The following is a 21334-nucleotide window of genomic DNA, read 5'->3' as shown; positions in this document are numbered from 1 at the left end:
AGTCACCAGGGACTACTCTCCTCTCGTTTTTCTAGTGGGAATGCACAGTGCACAAGAAGTCGTGTTCAGATTTCTTACAAATCCTTTAGGAGACAAATCTAAGGCAAAAGCTTTAAAGCAACTTTCACAATCTGTATCAGAAGACAATTCAGAATGCTGAATTTCAATCTTCAGTTGTTAACTGTTCATATCAATGTCAAGGTTTTTAAAAGGTCTTGGTCTTCCTTCTGTCCCTTTCACATCATAATCTGCTTTGGTTCCAACATGAAGACACAGAATTTAAAGTTACGTGTAATGTGCCAATCCTATGAAAAGGATTTTTAGGTAGTTCACATGGTACTTCAAGCTCTAATGTTCCCCCAGAGCATGAATTTTCAAAGCATAAGTTGAAAGTAATGAAAGAGGATGGAGATAAAGCGGAAGCAGGAACACGCCCACAGTACACATGGCAGCCTACTCACCTACTGTTAATAGCCAACGTAAAAAAGAAATGCATGGAAAGGGCCCACGCCTCTGTGTCACCATTGCGAGAGCTGACAGGGGTCAATGCGCTACCTGGTCCAGTGCCCTCACATAAAAATTAAGCAGAAAGAATGCAATGTCATTTTTAGGCAAAATGATGTGCCAAGGCAGTACCCGAAGACCATCTGCCACTGAGTTACCAAAACCTACGAGTTTTAGGGCCCATACAGGGGCAGAGACTATCCTAGAATGTCTGGAGAAACAGTTTACAGACTCACCTAATTTTCCGAAATTCAGCAGCCTAAAAACTTAAACACACACACACACACACACACACACACACGTATATTAATGACATAAGACAATTACTGTGAAAACTAGGAAGGAGCATAAGAAGTCTAGGTTTTATAAGAATATTAACTTAATGACATGTTTAAAGTGTCTGAAATATAAAATAGTATCTACATTCTTGTGATGGAAATTATTTAAATATTTCCAGTATAATTTCTCTCCAAATAAAAGATATTTATTTTTATACCTTTTATTAGCTATATTTATTATAACTTTGGGTTACAATTCTCACTATAAAGAGACAGATTTCTACATTCTAGTGACTTAATATAAAACCTTTTATTATGCAACTTGGAAATAAAATACTTTTTGCTATCAATGTACAAAATAAGGTTACAAAAAATTATCCATAGAAATTACTGGACCATAGACTATTCAAATCAAATCACCCCACTTTAGTAATTTAATTCTGAGGCGTGAACACAGCAGCTTGGAGCCTGGGCACAGGCATTGAAGGTCTGAGTCCTGATGGCCTCTGTAATCCTGGACAAGGTACTCAACCCTCACTCCTTTTACAACAGCACAACATGGAAAAACGTCATGCCTTCCTCACAGTATTAAGAATTAAATGAAGGGACTTCCCTGGCAGTTCAGTAGTTAAGACTCTGCGCTTCCACTGCAGGGGGCATGGGTTCGATCCCTGGTTGGGGAACTAAGATCCCGCATGCCACATGGCATGGTCAAAAAACAAAAAAACAGAAGGTGTTTGGCAAGGTACTTACTAAGCACTTTTGCTAGTGCTTTATTAGTGTCAAATGCTTTATTATCACAGAGCTGTGACTGTACCAAGTGAAGAAACAATGGAAAGCAAGCCCATCCCTGCAATTCTCCAATAGTGGCGACTGCTCTAGACCTAGTTCTTCAGTTTACAAACAGCAGTCAGCAACCGCCAACCTTTCGACTAAGCTTGCTTTGTTATTTTGGGGGAAAATATTTCCTGAGCTGTACCTTCGATACTGCAACGAGTGATTTACCTTCAGGAAGAAGACTGTAAGATCTCGCCCAGGGTGAACACGTGTGCTTCCAGGTTCATCTTCTCCCAACACCTGTCTGCGACTCCTCCCACCAGAGTCTGAGAGGTGGTCCTGAATCCCCTTGGCCAGGGCCTCAGCAGTAGTCATTGCAGCTGCCATGCCAAGCCTCCCCAGCCACTCTGGCCGCAACAAAAGTGACCTGTCCCGTCCTAGCTTTAATCACGGATCCTTGGGCCAAACAGGGAAACATAAAAAATGAATCTAATTAAGGGCAGGCATACCATAAACTCTACTTTTCACTCTCACTGATAAAATTATCCAGGAAGATAAAATATAGAGTACATATAGTTCCAGTATTACCTACATGTCTTTGTCCTTACTACTGGGAAAAAAAAAAAGGAGATTTTTTCACTGCAGAATTTCACTAGTTGGTATTTAAGTATTAATAAAAGCAATATATAATTATAGCAAGAAAAGATGTGAAAGTATAAAACACACATTATTTAATTCTATTTAAAACAATTCTTTTAAGTTTAAAATTTTATGATAAATTGAAATTTCTCATTAATTGCTAATCACAAACTTTCATATTTTGGACTATATAATATATTGGGGCTACTGATTATTGCTCCCTTTCTTTACAGGTACTATTAATTATCATTCAAATAAAAATTCTATTTCTTTCTGTTCCTATATATATCTGACATTTACATTTGGTGAAAAGAGGGAAAAAAGGTCTCTTAAAATCTTCAAGTAAAACTTCAACAACTTTTTCAGAAGCACGTTTAACACATCACAGTTTGCTCATAAGCACAAAATTTACAGTCAAAAGTTGCACATAAAGGGTTTATTTTAAATGTTTTAAGGATAGGATAGAGTTACATCATAATTATAAAAATTACTTACAGAATGAACAGATTTATATTGTTTATACTTCTAAATGCAGAGAACAGGGAACTGTCTACACATTGTATAAAATAAAATTAAAAATGAATTCAAGCTTGAAAGATGAGGTCATTTACCTAATATTAAAATGCGAACACGAAGACCTCTGAACTATACACATTCGTTCGAACTGCACTAATGATGGAAAATACAAAAAGCGCAGCATTTCCAAGGAACCACAGACATTTTGACCATAATTATTTTCTGTTACAATAATTCCTGTTTTGTCTTTGGAGAACTGTCTTTTTTTTTTTTTTTTAAGACAATCAGCTTCAAGAATGTTTTCAGGCACTACAATTTGTGACAATCAAAACAGTCTTCTAATGGGTCCACAGCGTTCAGAGATTCAAGCCCAATGCACTTCAGGGTTTGGCACGTAAAACAATAATAGAAATGAAATCTGGTTTAGAAGCAACTGTGATTGTTTTAAGAATGCACAGTCCCTTCAAATGCTGCATGACATACACAACTGGAAAATCACCTTCTGTTGGCACTACATTTGCTTCACCAGTGCATCTTCATCCTACAACCACTGAAACAGCACAGTTAAGCAAATATACAGAAACTGAAACCAAATAAAAACAAAGATAGAAAACAAAAAACCTAAATATATTTAACATGCAATTTTAGTTAGTTACATTGAACATTCTACTTAGAATAGAGCATGCAAAAAAGGATGGTCTGCTTTTAAGGTTTTCCTTTGAAGCTTTACATGGCAGCCAGACATCACGCACGCACACACACACGACACAATAATACTATAGCAGGTCAATGAGAAAGGCCAATACATTTTATACAGAGATTCATGTCTTGTGTTGTCACAAGTCCCATGATAATTTTGGAAATTAATGTTGTATTCCTAGAACAAGGAACCAACATTCCGATACCAGGAAAATGCAAGCAATGCATGCAGATCTGAAACATGAGCCTAGACGAAGCCTGAAATACTCGGCTGGGGAGCAGAGTTAGTCATGGCATCAGGAAGTGTGGTTTAAGCCACCAAAAGAAAAAAGAATGGGAAAAAAAAAGGAAAAAACAACAAAAAAAAGACCCCTTCCCCTTCCTTCAACCCTAAAGGCAATAAATGGAACAATGATTAAAATAATGATGATAATAAATCACGTCACATTCATCTAGAGAGATCACGTGGTATTAAAAGTTGCTAAAGGTACTTGCAGAAAAACCACAATGCAAGTCATTAAGTAATGCCAGAAATGTTTCAACTCAACTGACCCAACCCTCAGGATACCTCCAAAGGACTTTGTTTTTCAGTCTGAAGTCACTGTGTCCTGTTCATGCAGTGCACGCTGGACAACACACTCTCTGGGCCACATGTGTCCACTTGGGCACAGGGAGCTGGGCTCAACCTTGAGATTCACATGCAGGAACTCTTACAAGAGCCTCCAGGAGAACAGATGACAGATCTGTAGCATGACACTTGTTTCAAGCACAGGAGGAACATCTAAGACCTGGGTACCCACTGCATGGAGAAGCTCACCCCTGGCTGCCCTCAGTGAGGCACTGGGCACGCTGGAGAGAACTGGGGTGCTGTATTTACATGGTGTGCGAGGTTACCACCCACCAGCACAACAAGGCACAGCCTTCCTGAAGGCAAAAATGGGCATCACACAAACCATGCAGAGCGCGGCCTTGAAACTACAGAATCTCTTAACATCAAGAACAGCCATGACAGACGTCACACAGACCTGGTGTTTGACTGAGATTCATATGCATTTAAGCTTTCTGCCCAAATCAGAGGTAAGATTTTCAATCTCCACAAGACTGGTTTCACATATCATCTTTCTCCTAGCTTTCAAACTGCCAGGGATCATCCAAAACAAAGTGATAGACTGATGTTCTGCTGCTAAATGAACCACTTTTGCAGTTCTATTTTAGTTAAAACAACCTTGCAGGAAAGGATTCAATGGCTAAGGGCTGCTATCAGTCACACCCACAAGCCAGTGCAGGTGACTGACCCTGATGTGGCAGGATCCACCAAATGGAATGAATCCACATCAACAGCATACCATGAGTAAGAACATACAGCACCACAAGAGGTGTCAGGAATTTAAGCTGTTATTTGTCTAGACATTCTTCGAGGGGAAAAGCCAAGGGGGAAAAGCCTTCTGACCATAATCATATATCAGTAATAACAGTAATAAAAATAAAGGTATCCCAGAGAACTTGTTAAAAGGCAACAATGTCATTCTTAAACTTACATTTCTAATATAAAAGCACTACGTTCTTCCAGGAACTTACCAAATACACATAAACCGCTGATATACTGTTGCCTTTTAAAGCCGTGTACTAAAATTCCAGATTACTAATTTGTACAAATAATGGACCAAATGTGCCATCCAAAATACACCTGGCATTACACTATGTGGACCAAGTACCTGGGCTTTGCTTAAAAAGAAGTATTTATGATAAAAAATGTAAACAAATAATATACAAAGCTTAGAATTAAAGGCAGCCTTTTACCCAGATTTCTGTTTTGTAAAATTGTAATGTGGGTCATTAAATGTTCACAGGTGATTCATATTTGAATTTACAGTTTAAAGCCTCCAGACTGAAATGGTACTCTGAACTTGACTTTCAAAATAAGCTGAATGTCCCGATGTGCTTCCTGTGCCCAAATTTAATTTTAAATAAACAGCAGTAATACAATGAATACACTAAATACAAATGGCTTGGGTCAGCACTCCTGTTAAACTGGAGAAAATTATGTAACCCCCACTCCAACCCACAAAGAAAGGACTGCCCACGAAGTGTGTGTGTGTGTGTGTGTGTGTGTGTGCGCGCGCGTGCACACAGATCTATGTGTATGTATATATACATTATATATGTATACACACAGATATAGATAGATAGGTAGATATAGATACATATATATCTCAAAAAAAGGCAATAACAAAAATACCAAACTATGCTTGCATTGTGGCAGCAGAATAACAGTGTTAAGCGTGAAGGGGAAAGTGGATAAGATCTACTACAGTTTTAAATGACTATGATACTAGCTTAACTTTTACCAGACTTGCCTGTAACTCCCTTCCAAACAGACAGACTTCTTTTAAGAGGAAGGAGTTCCTTACACAAAATGCTTTGTGTTCACATAAATCTGTACTATTCAGAACAAAACCAGTTCTGCTGGCAGAGATTGTGGGTTCGCAGGGACATTTAAGCTTTCATTAAACTGGAAAGCAATCAAGTCTTTATGTCTACAAATTATACATTTAAGAGTTCCACAAATTTGGCAAAGTTCGTGATGACATCTAGGATGTTTTCACCAAATCGTAGACATAAATATGGAAATCATCATCAAACTTGATGAAATAGACAGACGGTTTGGCTTCTACTTGATGAATGACCATGCCAGTCCTTTTAGAGCCATCTTCTTTGGCATATTCCACTTGTTTGCCTACCAGGCTGTCCACAACTTCTCCTGGTTCCCTTTCTGCTGGAGGTGAATCATCTGTATTTAAAAGGGGAAAAAAAGAGAATTTAGAGTCAATTTTTAGATACACACCAACTCACATATCTATTTTAATAATTAAAAAAAAATTTTTTTAATATCCTGAATTCACCTTGATTTTCTAGACCAAGAGTCAGCAAACTTTTCCTTCAAAGGCCAGACAATACATATGTTAGGCCTGAAGCCATACGGTCTCTGTACCAACTACTCAGCTGTATTGTTGTCACATGAGAGCAGCCACAGATGATATATAAATGAATGGTGTGGTTGTGTGCCAATAAAACTTTATTTACAAAAACAGTGTGCTGATCCCCAAGAGCTAGACATGTAAATGATTTTGAAAATCATAACCAGAAATTTCTTTGGCTTATATTTAGTTATAGCTATAATTACCTAAAGAGGGATGGACTAAAAGAAGGAAAGGGTCAAGAAAAAAACTGAATACAGTTGACCCTTGAACAACAGGGGTTTGAACTGCATGGGTCCACTTATACAGGGATTTTTTCCAATAGTAAATACACGATCTGCAGTTAGTTGAATCCACAGATGCAGAGGAACTGCAGATACGAAGGGCTGCCCATAAGTCATATGCAGATTTTCAACTGCGCGGAGGATCAGTCTCCCCAACCCCCAAGCTGTTCAAGAATCAACTGTAATTATACAACTTCTTTCTTTTTTAAAAAAATTTTATTGAAGTATAGTTGATTTACAATGTTGTGTTCTATAGCTTCTTAAAAATAAGGCTGTTTTCCTTTGAAATAATTTCAAAGCAGATAATACCTACTGGGATTACTGAGAATGTGCCTAAATGCCTAAGTATTCCTGTCTTATCCTGTGAATCCTTAAAGCTTTTTTCCCCTCAACTTCATTTCATCACACATGGTCCTCTTAACCCAGTTTCAAAATAAAAGAGATTTCCTGTGCTATAAAAATAGGTGCTAAGTGAACTCCATCCTCAGACCAATTACAACTGAATCTCAGAGGATGGCTGAGGCACCTGTACTTTTTGAGAAATCCCCAAGAAAATCTGAGTGTTGGAAAACACTGCCCGCCCTATGACCTAGCAAGAACTCTGTAAATTCTAGGAATACACATAAAATGAGAACAAACCATCACTGCCAACAATAAAGAAACAAAGTACAAAAAAGGGTAGCCAGGGGATGGAGCTAGGCAGTTACAATTCTATTTTAAGAAACCCCTAACAAGTCCTGAATAACTCAAGCTCTTATCCATGTAGTAACAGAGAGCCTTCAAGTAGGACAACCAGGTATCCTGGTTTGCCCAAGACAGTCAGTGCTTATGCCTGTAGTCCTGACACAATGGTTAGCAGTGCACCTTTTTATTTTCACATGTATCCTGGTTTGGATCATATCATGTATCTGTATTAACAGTAGTTTGCCTCTTTGATTATAATAAATTCTCTCATTGAATGGCATAATCTGAAACCTGCTATTCTGATCTCACACAACACAAACAAACCACCTGAGCATAGTGTTATCAGTTCTTTAAAAAAAGGAAGTAAAGAGGAAATCTAAGCTGAACTCTTCTTCAACAGTGCTCTTCCATCAAGCAGCAACATCATACCACACCACACTTTTGTGGCACCTCATGTGTACAAAGAAATTACGAACACATGATCGCCATACGTTTTACAGTAACCATAAGTGAAGAAGCCAAGGACTCAGAGGCCACTGCAGAGCTCTTTGTATCAGAACATCACAACAGCAAGTAACAGCAAATAAACTTCCATACCACTCGAAAGAAAGGAGGAGTGAGAGGATAAAGACGTGGTTGGTACAGGCAATGATTTAATCTGCAAATGACCTCATACTTTCTATTATCAAGTCAACAGTACTTGCTTTGGACATTTCTCTACAAAAAAAGTTTAAAACTTCATACAGGTTGGAGGAAATGTTTTTATGGTATGCTCTCATATTTAAATTCCCGCCTATATAACACTTTCCATTACACATTTATAACAAATATACACGCACTTAAAAAAAAAAAGATTAAGAAGGCAGAAGTCAGGGCTAGATGAGCACATGAGTAGATTCAATGAGTGGCTTGTTCACAGGAAGAACTTTAAAAAAAAAGGAACAGAGATGGTGTTACATTGCTAATATATCCAGTGTCTGTCAGTCAGCCATATCTGCCTAGGGCCAAGAATTCATGTGTTTGAGGAAAAGCTATTGAGTAGTTTAAAGAAAAAAAAAAAAAGGCTTACGCAAAAGTGAAATTAAGAAAATAATTTTATTCACAATAGCATCAAAAAGAATAAAATACTTAGGACTATAAGAAGTGCAAAAACGTATACTCAGAAAACTACAAAACGTTGATAGAAATGGAAAAAACTCAATAAATGAAAAAACATCCCATGCGCATGGGTCAATGGCTTAACTTAAGATGGCAATACGCTCCCGCCAAACTGATCTAGAGATTCAACACAATACCTAACAGAATCCCTGCTGACTTTTTTGCAGAAATTGACAAGCTGATTCTAAAATTCATACGAAATTGCAAAGAACAGCCAAAACAATTCTGAAAAAGGAGGATTCACACTTCTTGATTTTAAAACTTATTATGAAGCAGTGTAATCAAGTGTGACACTGGCATAACTATAGACATATGGACAAATGGAATAGAACTCAAAGTCCAGAAATATCTTCATACCTCCATAGTCAAGTAATTTTTACCAAGGGTGCCAAAACCATTCAGTAGGAAAAAGAACAGTCTTTTCAAAAAGTGGTTTTCAGACAACTGGATTGCCACATGCAAAACAAAGAAGTTGGACATGACACATCATAAACAAATATTGACTCAAAATGTATCAAAGATCCAAGTAAGACCTACATGTAAGAGCTAAAACTGTAAGACTCTTAGAAGAAAACATAGGGGCAAATCTTCATAACCTTTGATTTGGCAAAGGTTTATTAGATATGACACCAAAAGCATGAGCAATAAAAGGAAAACTAGAAAAATAGGATTTCATCAAAATTAAAAACTTTTGTACTTCAAAGAATACTTTTAAGAAACTGAAAAGACAACTCAGAGAATAAGAGAAAGTATCTGCAAGTCACATATCTGACAAGAGACTTATACCTATACTATTGACTGTTACGACTCAATAACAGAAAGACAATGCAATTGAAAAACAGGCAAAGGATGTGAATAGATATTTCTCCAACAAGACACACAAATGGCCAATAACACACGAAAAGATACTTGACATCTTTAGTCATCAAAAAAAAATGAAAACCAAAACCACAATGAGATACCATTTCACTACCACTAGGATGGCTAAAATCAAAAAGTCAAGAAACAAGTGTTGGTAAGGATGTGGAGAAATTAGAACCCTCACACACTGCTGGTGAGAATCTAAAATGATGCAACCACTTTGAAAATCAGTCTGGCAGTTGCCTAAATGATTCAACCCAGAGTGATCACTATGCCTCATCAATTCCATTCCAAGGCATATACCCAAGAAAACTGAAAACAAATGTCCACTCAGAAACTTGTACACAATTCTTCATAATAACCAAAAAGAAGCAAAAAAATCCAAATATCCATCAACAGATGAATGAATAAACAAAATACAGTATATCCATACAATCGAGTTGTATTTGGTTATTAAAAGAAATGAAATACAGACACACGCTACAACATGGATGAGCCTTGAAAACATAAGCTGAGTGAAAGAAGCTAGTCACAAAGGACCCCACATTATATACACCATTCATATGAAAGTCGAAAGTCCAGAACAGGGAAAGTAAATTATTCTTGGCAAAAGGGTAAAAATTTCACAACCTATGCTTTGTGCATGACTAAAAGAATAATCACTTAACCCTAATAATTAAAATTTTTAAATGTATCTGCACAAGAGTTAATCAAATATCTTGCTCTAAAGATATTTGATTTATCAAATTATTTTTGAATTATCAAAAATAAAAGTTGTCAATCTATACTTACTAGAATCGGGCATAATGCGAAGGTCGCCTTCTTTATAATCATCTAAGAGCTGGTACATGTACAAGACAGGATCTTTTTCATAGGTGATGTAAAACCATGTGTTCATTATAGGGGCGCGTGCTAAGACCATTCCCCTCCACTCGTCTTTAGAGCCATCCTCGGTCTCAAACATGTGTTCCACTGCTTTGCCAATCATTGTGTCGGCTAGGTGTGCATCACTGATTCGAGATGTTGCTGGGGACAAAAAAGCAAACAATGGTTTACGTGAAAGAATCTGCTTTTTTCTTTTTTTTCTGAATTCATCTGTTCTTGGTACTGTACCTAATTAAAACTTTTAGTTTATTCAAGGTATAAAGTGTTTTTTTGTTATTGTTTAATCGATAATTATTTTAAATTATGAGATAGAATTAGACTTACAGAAGAGTCCCAAAAATAATATTGTTCCCATATACCCTTTACCCACCTTGCCTTTTAAATATCTTATATAACCATTGACCATTTATGAAAACCAAGGTATTAACCTATTCAAGGCATAGGTTTTTACTCTTGCCCCTACAATCTATTTTTTACAATAATCAGAGTGATATTTGTGGCCGTTATACCAGATTGTGTTGGTCATTTGCTTAAAATACTCCAGCACTTTCCTTTCATAATTTGAATAACGAACTGCTTCTCCAGATCCACAGCACATTGGCCATCATCCCCTGGCAGCCCTCTGCCCTCCTGCTCGTCACATACTGCTTGACTGCCTTACACCTCAGCAGCATGGGCATCTTTTCCTGGGATACCCTTGGGCTGACTACGACCCCCACATCCTCAGGGGCTGGCTCTTCCTGAGCAGATGTCCTCCCAGAGGCTTTCCAGGACCACCCGGTGAAAATAGCCCCAACAATCAGTCACCTAACCGAGCTTGATTTCTTAAAGACATTTACCACTCTCTGCAGTCATCTTGTTTTACATGTTTGTTTACTTGCTTTTAGACTGCACAGTGATGAAAGCAAAGGCCTTTCCCATCTTGTTTCCAATACAACATTTGTTGTATAAATTATTTCAGAGGAAAGCAGGTTGTTCTAGATGGCCTGTGTGATTAGGAACACAGGCCTCCCTACTGGTGTATCAACAGCCCTCTGCAGCCCTGCTCTACATTAAAGACATAGGTGAAAAATTACAAGTTTCATTTTCTTTTTTAATATTGGGAAAATTATGGAGGAACCTACTGATTTTAAGATTTATCCATTCCTCACATTTTAGACAATTATCTTTAAAAAAAAATTAGCACTTCTTACTCATGAGTCCTATTTTTGTCAAAGTTCAAAGGAACAAAGATTAGAATTTCTTGGTAAAGATACTGCTATCCAATTTTATCAGAAGGACACTGTAAACACATACGGTAGTTTTCTTTGCTTAAGTATGCAATAATTACCCCAAATAACAGAGAATTCCCCACTGTGCATGACACTATAGCAAAATCCCACTAGTTTTCTTCATACCAGAAGTTATCAAACTTTCTCATCTTAGGACTCCTTTACATTCTTAAAAGTTTTTGAGCATTTGTTTATATGGATGATAAATATCAGTACCAACTATTTTAGAAATTATAAATGACATATCTAAAAATATGTTAAAATACCTACAGAAACAGATTTTTAATGAAAAATATTTTCTAACAAAAAATTAGTAAGAAATGTCTAGCTTTAAAAATGGACAGCTAGGGGCTTCCCTGGTGCCGCAGTGGTTGAGAGTCCGCCTGCCGATGCAGGGGACACGGGTGCGTGCCCCGGTCCGGGAAGATCCCACATGCCGTGGAGCGGCTGGGCCCAAGAGCCATGGCCGCTGGGCCTGCGCATCCGGAGCCTGTGCTCCACAACGGGAGAGGCCACAGCAGTGAGAGGCCCGCGTACCACCAAAAAAAAAAAAAAAAAAAAAAAAAAAGACAGCTAGAATCTCATATCTGTTTCAGCATTCAATCTGTTGTATGTACTTTTAGTTGGTGTATAAAATCACAAAGATATGCTGTTGAAAAAATATTTTATTAGTGTTCAGATAATTCTAGGTATTCTTCTATGATACCACATCAAAACTCAACAAGTGGTAGCTTTCCTTAAAGGTTAATTGCAATGTAGAATCTGAAATCATTATCAATAAACTTCTGTCACACTATTAAATTAAAATTCATTTGTCTCCAGAATACATAAAGAACGCCTACAACTCTACAACAAACAAAACAAAAAAATCAAGTGACCTGATCAAAAAAGTGGGCAAAGGACTTGAACAGACATTTCTGCAAAAATGACATACGAACGGGCAAAAAGCATATGAAAGATTCTTAACATCACTAATCATCAAAGAAATGCAAATCAAAACCAACAGAAAATAACAAATATTGGTGAGGATGCGGAGAAATTGGAACCCTCGGGCACTGTTGGTGGGACTGTAAAATGTTAACAAACACTATGGAAAATATTACGTATGTAGGCTCCTCAGATAATTAAACACAAAATTACCATATGATTCAGAATTCCTGGTTAAATACTCAAAAGAACTGAAAGAAGGGCTCAAAGAGATATTTGTATACCCATGTTCACAGCAGCAGTATTCACAATAGCCAAAAGGCAGAAGGAACCCAAGTGTCCAATCATGGATGAATGGGGAAAAAAACGTGGTATACACATGCAATGGAATATTATTCAGCCTTAGAAAGAAAGGAAATCCTATCACATGCTACAACATGGATGAATTTTGAGGACATTCTGCTAAGGGAAAGAATCTAGTCACAAAAAGACAAATACTACATGATTCTACTTATGATGTATCTAAAGTAATCAAATTCATAGAAACAGGATGGTGGGTGCCAGGGGCCAGTGGGAGGCAGAAAAGAGTAGCTGTTGTTTTAATGGGGAAAGAATTACAGACTTGCAAAATGAAAAATTTCTGGAAACCTATTCCATAACAATGTGAATATACTTAATGCCTCTGAACTGTATACTTAAAAATAATTATGGTAGTAAATTTAATGTTTTGTGTTTTTACCACAACATAAAAAATCTGTCGGTCTTTGAATGGATCTTTCACCAATATATGATTTGGTAACATCATGCATTGCTCATATAGAAAATATTGTATTCACTGAGTTATGCAGATCTTCCAAATAGTGGGAAACTCCAGTGTATAACTGTGAAAGGATGAGAGTGAAAAAGGCAAATTATATCTTAAGATTTTTATGAAAATTAATTTTGACCTAATAAGCCTCCTGAATTGGCCTCTGGAAACCTCAAGGGTCCTCAGACTACACTTTGGGAACTGGTACTCTGTGACATCACATGCTTTTGGGTTGACTGACTGACTTTTCTCTCCACCTTTAGCTTAAGGAAAACAAAACTGTAACTCTAATGTACTGCCTTAAGCAAATTAGGAAAGACCATTTTCTTCCTACATGAAACATAAATGAAGTCCAAATAAATTTTCAGACTAAAGTATCATAGGGAATACCATAGTTAACTCTTAATTAAATTAGGCATGTAACATATTGCTGCTTTGCACACAGGCCTTTGGATTTCCTTTTTTAAATTGCTTTTCTGTTTACAAAAGCAATCCATATCTACTGTTGGAAACAGAGATGGCCCAGAAGTAGAAAGAAAAACATTAAGAAACCCTTAAATCCCATCACCAGAGATACTCATATATCTTCAGATATTTTGGTTTAGTCAAATCACTTTTTTATCAGGATAAAAGGTTTCTTCTGTCCTATGATGACAACAGAGCTAACACAGGTCATGTGGCAGAATGCAGTAAATTTCAAGTAAGCTAGCAGCCTTGCCCTTGAAGGGGTCAGAAACTAAAATTCTGGGTCAGAAAAAGAATGTATGATAATTACTGAGCACAAATAATTGATATAAAGGTGTGGATAATACTTTTTAAGCCCTGAAGGGAAGATTCTTCAATGTTAATTTCTAATGTGGAAAATGGACTGATGTCAAGATCAGGAGAAAAGAGGATGTGCTTCACAAGGAAGAATGTGTTCAGCTGAATTTAGACTAAAATGCCAAAGATTTACTATTACATAATTAGTTACCTTTGGTTAAAAATACAAATTTAAAGAAAGATTTCTGTGAAAGCTGAACTATATTTATACAAGATGAATAAAGACAGTGTTTGCTATCTAAAGCAAGGATTAAAAAAATAACTTGCTGCTCTGGCAAAGTTAACTTGATGAGGAAGCATGTGTTCCAGGAACACAATGGCAAAAACAAAGGGGGAAAGGGGGGCTAGGTAAGCGTCTTCCCTTGACAATTTGATCCCAAATTTCTATCCTTCAAGTGCAGATCTGCTGAGGCTCTATTTGTACATATATAGGCTTCTAAGGACAATTCCAAAAGCATAAACCAGATTCAAGCAATAGCAGCATCACTGTAATAATAATAAGAAAACATTTCAAAGTAAATACTCTGAAGAAAGTAACAACTTGGGTGTATTCCGTTGATCTTAAGAATAAAATCATATTTTATTTTATTCTTAAAAATAAAACCAGTCATTATTATTTAACTGACACCTTATGCCTTAAGGAACCTAAGGTATGCAAGGCAAAACTGATTTGTATGACATTAAAAAAGCCATTCATTTCCCACAAACCTTGTACAAACGAACCCCAAAAATGTTGTAACAGAGTTCACATGTTTTGGTTGCTTAAATTTTGGCTGAAGGTACAATTATCACTTATATAATAATACACAATGATAAAAATTCACTTCACATAAAGATCCTAAAATAAATACATGAAATTTTTCTGAGCTATTATAATCTGATGAAATGAGCACATTGAATATTTGAGCTAATGAGAAATACTCTTACTCACCAGAGTCCAGATAAACTGAGCAAAATGTGGGAAATAATCATATTAGAAATTATTAGACTGTCGACTTCTTGGGGAACAATTTTATACGTCTTTATATCCTTCACAGTTCCTTGAACTTTGGTTTTAGAACATTTGCTGAGCAGTTTTTGTGGTTTAGGTGACTGATTTAAATGTGTATCAGAAGTACTTATGCTCCAATTAAAAAAAATACCAGTAATGCTAATAATCAAAAGGCATCCATTTCAATAATCATTTTTAAAGCATATAATGCACAAACAGTAAAGAGAACTTACCAACTCTATCAGGGAGGACTTCAAGCGCAGAAACTCTTTCATCTTTATTAAGTTCTAGTCCATAAACACAGTCAAATCCATCGTATTTTATAAGATACAAAGAAGGATTTACAGGCACCTGGTCCAGAACGGTTCCTTTCCACTGGGTGATGGGGCCATTCCCCTCTTTCCACCCATGCTGAATCCTGCAGCCTACGATGTTCCGCCGGGGCTGGGAAACAGGTTTGCTCGGCCCCACACTGCTCCGATGTTTTCTGTATTCACACATATACACACGTAAGGTATCATCTCAAAAGTATGCACTCCTACCAACACAACTACTGCTAGCTAGCATGCTCCCATCACAGATGATCCGGGTCCTATGCTAGCTAATGTTGCCACACTCAGGGTTCAGGTGGCTACAGGCAGCCATCTCCCAGTCCCACAGCCGTGCAGTGGTGGCTCACAGGTGGGGCCTGTCTCTAGCAATAGAAGCTTCTTGTGCACCCTAACTGTGGACACACAGAAAAACACAACTAGTCAATAGCAACTTAGCCTTAAAATTAAGTATCAGTTTTTCAGCTTTCTGAGTTTCCTTTAATTCAATCAACTCACAATTACCCAAATTAATCAAAGAAAGACAAGGGCTGACTACATGAAATAACCACACATGCATATGGCTTTATAAAATAGAAATCCATTTCTCATTAAAAAGAAACTCAATTTCACCCATTCTAATGCCCACATAATTTTGTCCTCACTGGCTTAAACAATAAGAATAAACTAGACATTTAACTTTTTCTTAAACTGGAGTCCAGGCTGGCTTCTATCCATGCATTTATACTATCATTACTTCTCTAGAAAACATAACCTTCAACACTTAAATTTGTAACAAATACTTAATGTAGTATTAAAAATTATTGAAGCAACACCAAACTACATTCTTTCTCAATTACAAACAATCGAAAAATCTACATACAATGTTTACAAGTAATACACCTGGCTCTCAGTATCAGGGAAAAAATCTTCATTTCATGTAGAAATCCAGAGACAAGGGACAAGACTTGGCTTGAACGCAAGCTGAAGGCCAAAGCCATGCTGGCACATGGATGCTGCTATATGCCAAGAATGAAAAAATTTAGGGAGCAGAAAAGAACCCACTCGTAAGAACCCAAAGCTTATGTGGGCATAAAGCTCTCATCTGGTAAACCACAAATAAAAGTGGTGAACAAATGGCATAAATACAAATAAACTTTTGAAAACAAGTAATTTATTGTAGCCTGTAATATTTAAAACTACAGTTGTATATATTTTAAGTAGACCAGCTTGGTAAACTTAGTGTTTTGTGAAACAGAGAAACAGGTTACAACAAGATATTAAAGCTGTCTCAAGGAGGCCTAGAATCAGTTGACACAGTCCTTTACCTAAGCAAGATAGGGAACACCATTTGGGGAACACCTCAGAAGGAAAACTTCTCCAGTTGGACTGTAAAAGGGTTCAAAAGGTTATATGCAGGACATGAGACCAGAAAACGCTGTGTCTAACCCAGCCCTTAAGTCTCTGCAAACACCCAGCCAAATGGCCTTCCAGGAAAGGCAGAGCCTGAACTGAGGACACATACTGAGAATAACATCCTGAGTAGGGTGAGGCCCGTGGGTAAAGGAAAGATGAGGTTCAGATGCTTACAGGGTGGGCCCAAAGGAGGCCGACCTCAACAGGTATCACATAGGAGACTATACAGAGAAACTTGAGTATGCCATGGGAATACTGAAGAGCTCTGCAGCAAGGATAGCTGTCCTGGAATACTCTCACCCCTTCTCATGTACAAAAGTCTCGGGAGAGAACCATGGTGGCACCAATGGGCAACAGAGGCAAACCCAAAAATATGCCCACAAGGCAGATGGAAATTACCACCTAACATTATGCACATAACAGAGGCCATGAAAGAGGAACTTACATCAAAAACATAAGAGCCCAGATGAGAGACAGCTACACAAGAGAAGATGTGAGAAAAATCAGACACAGTCAACAAACAAGCAGCAATTTGAAAACTTTTCAGAAATGAAGGCTAAACTAGAGGAACATGGAAGAAATTGACACCATGGGGCATTTAAGGAAAACAGATAATAAAAAAGAGACAGATGGGAACAGATATGAAATTCCAACTTCCATGTAACAGAATCACCCAAAAGCTAAAATCAGAGGAACAGAAAGAATACTAAAATAATTCAAGAAAAATATCCAGAAATAAAAGACTTAAATGTACACACATGCCCCTGGGAAAACTGACCCAGAACTACTGACACTAAGACAGTCTAGTGAAACAAACAAACTTTAAAGAAAATAACATCTCGAGGGCATCCAAGCAAAAGAACTGCATCATGTGTAAGGATAATCACATGTGTAAGGAAAAGAAAATCACACAGTGACACCGTGTGCCACCAGATAACTGAGTGACAAACTTAAGGTTCTCAGGAAAGAAAATGTGAGGTGAGGGTTTTACAGGCAGCCAAGAATTCTATACTGACCTCCAAGTAAAAGTATACAGATAAAACTGTGTGAACACATAAGAACGCGGGGAATACTGTTCTCACAAATGCTTCCTGAAGAAGTTAACAGTTGGCCATCCATATCCCTGGGTTCCACATCCTCAGATTCAACCAAACATGGATAGAAAAATCCCAAAATTCCAAAAAGCAAAACTTGAAATTGCCATACACAGGCAACAATTTACCTGTCATTTACATTGTATTTACAACCACATAGTGTTTACACTGTATTAGGTATTATGAGTAATCTAGAGATGATCTGAAGTATATGGGAGGACTTATGTGGGTTATGTGCAAATACTATGCCATTTTATACAGGGGACTTGAGCATCCATGGATTTTGGTATGGTGTGAAGGGTCCTGGAACCAATCCCCCTCGGACACCAAGGGACGACTGTACAGGACAGAGTTTCAGATAATCAGGAACGCCTGGGGACTTCCCTGGTGGTCCAGTGGCTAAAACTCCGTGCTTCCAATGCAGCAGGCCAGGGTTCGATTCCTGCTCAGGGAACTAGATCCCACATGCCACACCTAAAGATCCCACGTGCCGCAACTAAGACCTGCTGCAGCCAAATAAATATTAAGAGGGAAAAAAAGAAAGAACACTTAGAAAAGTTTCAGCACAGAGCTGATAGTAAGCAATGAATATCTCTTACTATAGAACAAACACAGGAACAAGAGAAATAGAGTAGTATTTAACTATTACCTGCTCTGAAAATACAGTTAACACTACTCTGAAAAGGGGGATGAAAGAAGAATACGTAAAGTATAAGAAGCTCACCAAGCAAAAGAATATTACTTGGAACAAAGTACCTGGTATTAAATGGAGAGAGAAAGGAGAAAAGCAAGAGCTAAATTCAATATTGTTCATAGTAAGGAACCAATCTATATAACCTTAAATGAATTAATAAGATTAATTTTAAAGGACTTCAGTATAAAACTTAGTGGAGAGGAAAAAACCTTAATAACATATTATCAAGTCTGTAACTTGTAACTACTACTAATACTCAAACCCGAAAGAAAGTGAACCTCAAGACCTTTTCATAATCCCTGAAAATGTGCCACTACATCCAACTGGCCCTCTGTAGGGATATGGCTGGTGAAGGTGATTACATTCCTCCTTTAGAATACAAGAATCTTTGCTAGCATTATGTTTTTCTTCAAATAGACAATTACCTATCTTCTTTTGATCTTTAGGCAAAAGTCCTTGTGTTTCATCCTGTGTACAGGATCAGGCTTTCTTCACAGCAAAGGCAGAGGTTGGTTCCCAAAACTCACTGAAGAAAGAATTCAGTCATATGCACCATTTTGTAATTCACACAGACATTCCATTATTACTACCAAAATTATAAGCAAATTCAGCATCTTCACCAGTGTGATGGTTAATTTTAATGTGTCAGGTTGGCTGGGCCACAGTATTCAGGTATCTAAATCAAGCATTAGATGTTTTCTGTGAAGGTATTTTTCTACATGAAACTAAAATGTAAATCAACAGACAGACTGCCTTCCATAACATAGTTGGGCCCCATCCAATCAGTTAAAGGTATTAAGAAGGAGTGTTCGCCCCCCACAAAGAGGCAATTCTACCTTCAGACTCAAGCGGCAACATCAGCTCTTCCCTGGATCTCCAGTCTCTCTATGCACGCACCATTGGTGCTGTTTCTCTGGAAAACACTGACTACAAACAGAAAAGATTCCATCCTAGATTCAGAGGCATGAAATTTTCTACTACTATGATTCTCAACAAAACCAATATAAACTTAGCCATTGATAGCAGGAAAGGGCAACTGGAAGACTCAGAGCAGTGATTTTCTAGTTCAGTCACTCATCCTTTCTATACTCATTAGTGGCATTCTTCTGGAACCGCAATTGCTTCTGAAGAGGGAGATGCTTGATGCTTTCTAATCACATTTCAGAACAAGCAGTTTTTATCCTGGTCACCTCCAGTGGTATAGTACACAAGGCTCTCCTCCATCTTCTGAACAACACAAGGGACTCAAATCTAGCCAGCAAGCATCCCTATTCAAAGTGGCTCCTATATCCTTTAATTCTGAAGAAACACAATTCCTCCTTTTTGCATGGATTTTATTTCCTCACTTTCTTTAAGGGAACTTTAATCATTAACTTTTAAAATTATTTATTTACTTTTGGCTGTACTGGGTCTTCGTTGTTGTGAGCGGGCTTCCTCTACTTGCGGTGAGCGGGAGCTGCTCTTCGTTGCGGTGCGCGGGCCTCTCATTGTGGTGGCTTCTCTTGCTGCGGAGCATGGGCTCTAGGCTCACGGGCTGCAGTAGTTGTGGCACGCAGGCTCAGTAGTTGTGGCGCACGGGCTTAGTTGCTCCGCGGCATGTGGGATCTTCCCAGACCAGGGCTCAAACCCACGTCCCCTGCATTGGCAGGTGGGTTCTTAACCACTGCGCCACCAGGGAAGCCCTTAATCACTAACTTTTGTTGTGGTAAATAATATGCTTGGTCTATTCTAACATTTTGCTTTGTGTTTCTGTTTGCAATGCTTTGTCTCATTTCCTCACCCCTTTCTTCCTTTATACAGCTAGGATGAGCAAGATTTCTTTGCACCAAATAAAGCTTCTAATGGAAGCTGTAGGAATCTATAGATCTTATTTCTGAACTTACAGCGATTACTTCTAACTTCCTAAATATCCTATTTAAATTCCCTGACAGTCCAGTGGTTAGGACTCCATGCTTTCACTGCTGAGGGTGCGGGTTCGATGCCTGGTCGGGGAGCTTCCCACAGGCCACATGGCTCGGCCAAAAAAAAAAAAAAAAAAAATCCTATTTAAACTTACAATTTTCTATTAAAATCTACAATTAATCAAAACCTATACTTTCCCTTCACCAGTCCAAACAAGACTAAAAGTAACAAAAAAATTCTTAGTAAAAGAAGGAAAGAATTTTAAAAACAAACACCTTAGCACCTAGTAACCCCTTCCTGGCCACTTTCACCACACTGCTGAAATTCAGTCTTTTGTTCCAAACTGTTATTTATCTTGCTACTATCTTAAAAATAATTAAAAAAAAACATTTCCTTATTTAGAAGTAAACAAGAGGATTTTTGTTGCTTTCTGCAACATTTATATTTTTCTCACGTACTGGGTTGGCCAGAGAGTTCGTTCTGGTTTTCCCGTAAACCTGAACTTTTTGGCCAACCCAATATATTTGGTCTTTCTAGACATGTCCTCTGGTAAGTCAGATAGGGTTAACAAATGCAAACTCCAAATTCTTGCAAGCCTCAAAATATTATTTTGTTCTCATCCTTTACTTGCCTAGGTATACAAGGCAGGCTCAGATTCCTTTTCCCCTCAGTACCTTTATTGCAAAAGGTATTTTCATTGTCTTCTACCTTCCAGAGTTGAGAGATACCAGATGCCAATCTGATCCTTGCTCCTTTGAGGGTAACCCATCTTCCTCTTCAAGTTGCTTTTAGAATTTTGTTACTGGATTCTGAAATGTTACCAGGACTTGTGACATAT

At 37.7% G+C, this 21334-nt stretch overlaps 1 protein-coding gene across 2 annotated transcripts in view; it reads right to left on the bottom strand.

Moving 5' to 3' along the window:
• Nucleotides 1-2267: 2267 nt before the first annotated feature.
• The window catches only part of SPIN1 (spindlin 1), a 65658-nt gene continuing 46591 nt past the window's right edge, over nt 2268-21334 (bottom strand). For both annotated transcript variants that reach the window (XM_030832487.2, XM_030832489.2), the window contains 3 exons: nt 15316-15569; nt 10171-10404; nt 2268-6204 (listed from right to left, as the gene is read on the bottom strand). In XM_030832487.2, the coding sequence (XP_030688347.1) occupies nt 6005-6204; nt 10171-10404; nt 15316-15569 (688 nt within the window). In that variant the 3' untranslated portion in view covers nt 2268-6004. The remainder of the gene's footprint in view (nt 6205-10170; nt 10405-15315; nt 15570-21334) is intronic.

The sequence above is a fragment of the Globicephala melas genome, chromosome 6 (genome assembly GCF_963455315.2).
Source record: "Globicephala melas chromosome 6, mGloMel1.2, whole genome shotgun sequence".
Taxonomy (NCBI): Eukaryota; Metazoa; Chordata; class Mammalia; order Artiodactyla; family Delphinidae; genus Globicephala; species Globicephala melas.
Note: the sequence above shows the minus strand (reverse complement) of the source record. Positions and strands in the feature narration are given on the sequence as shown.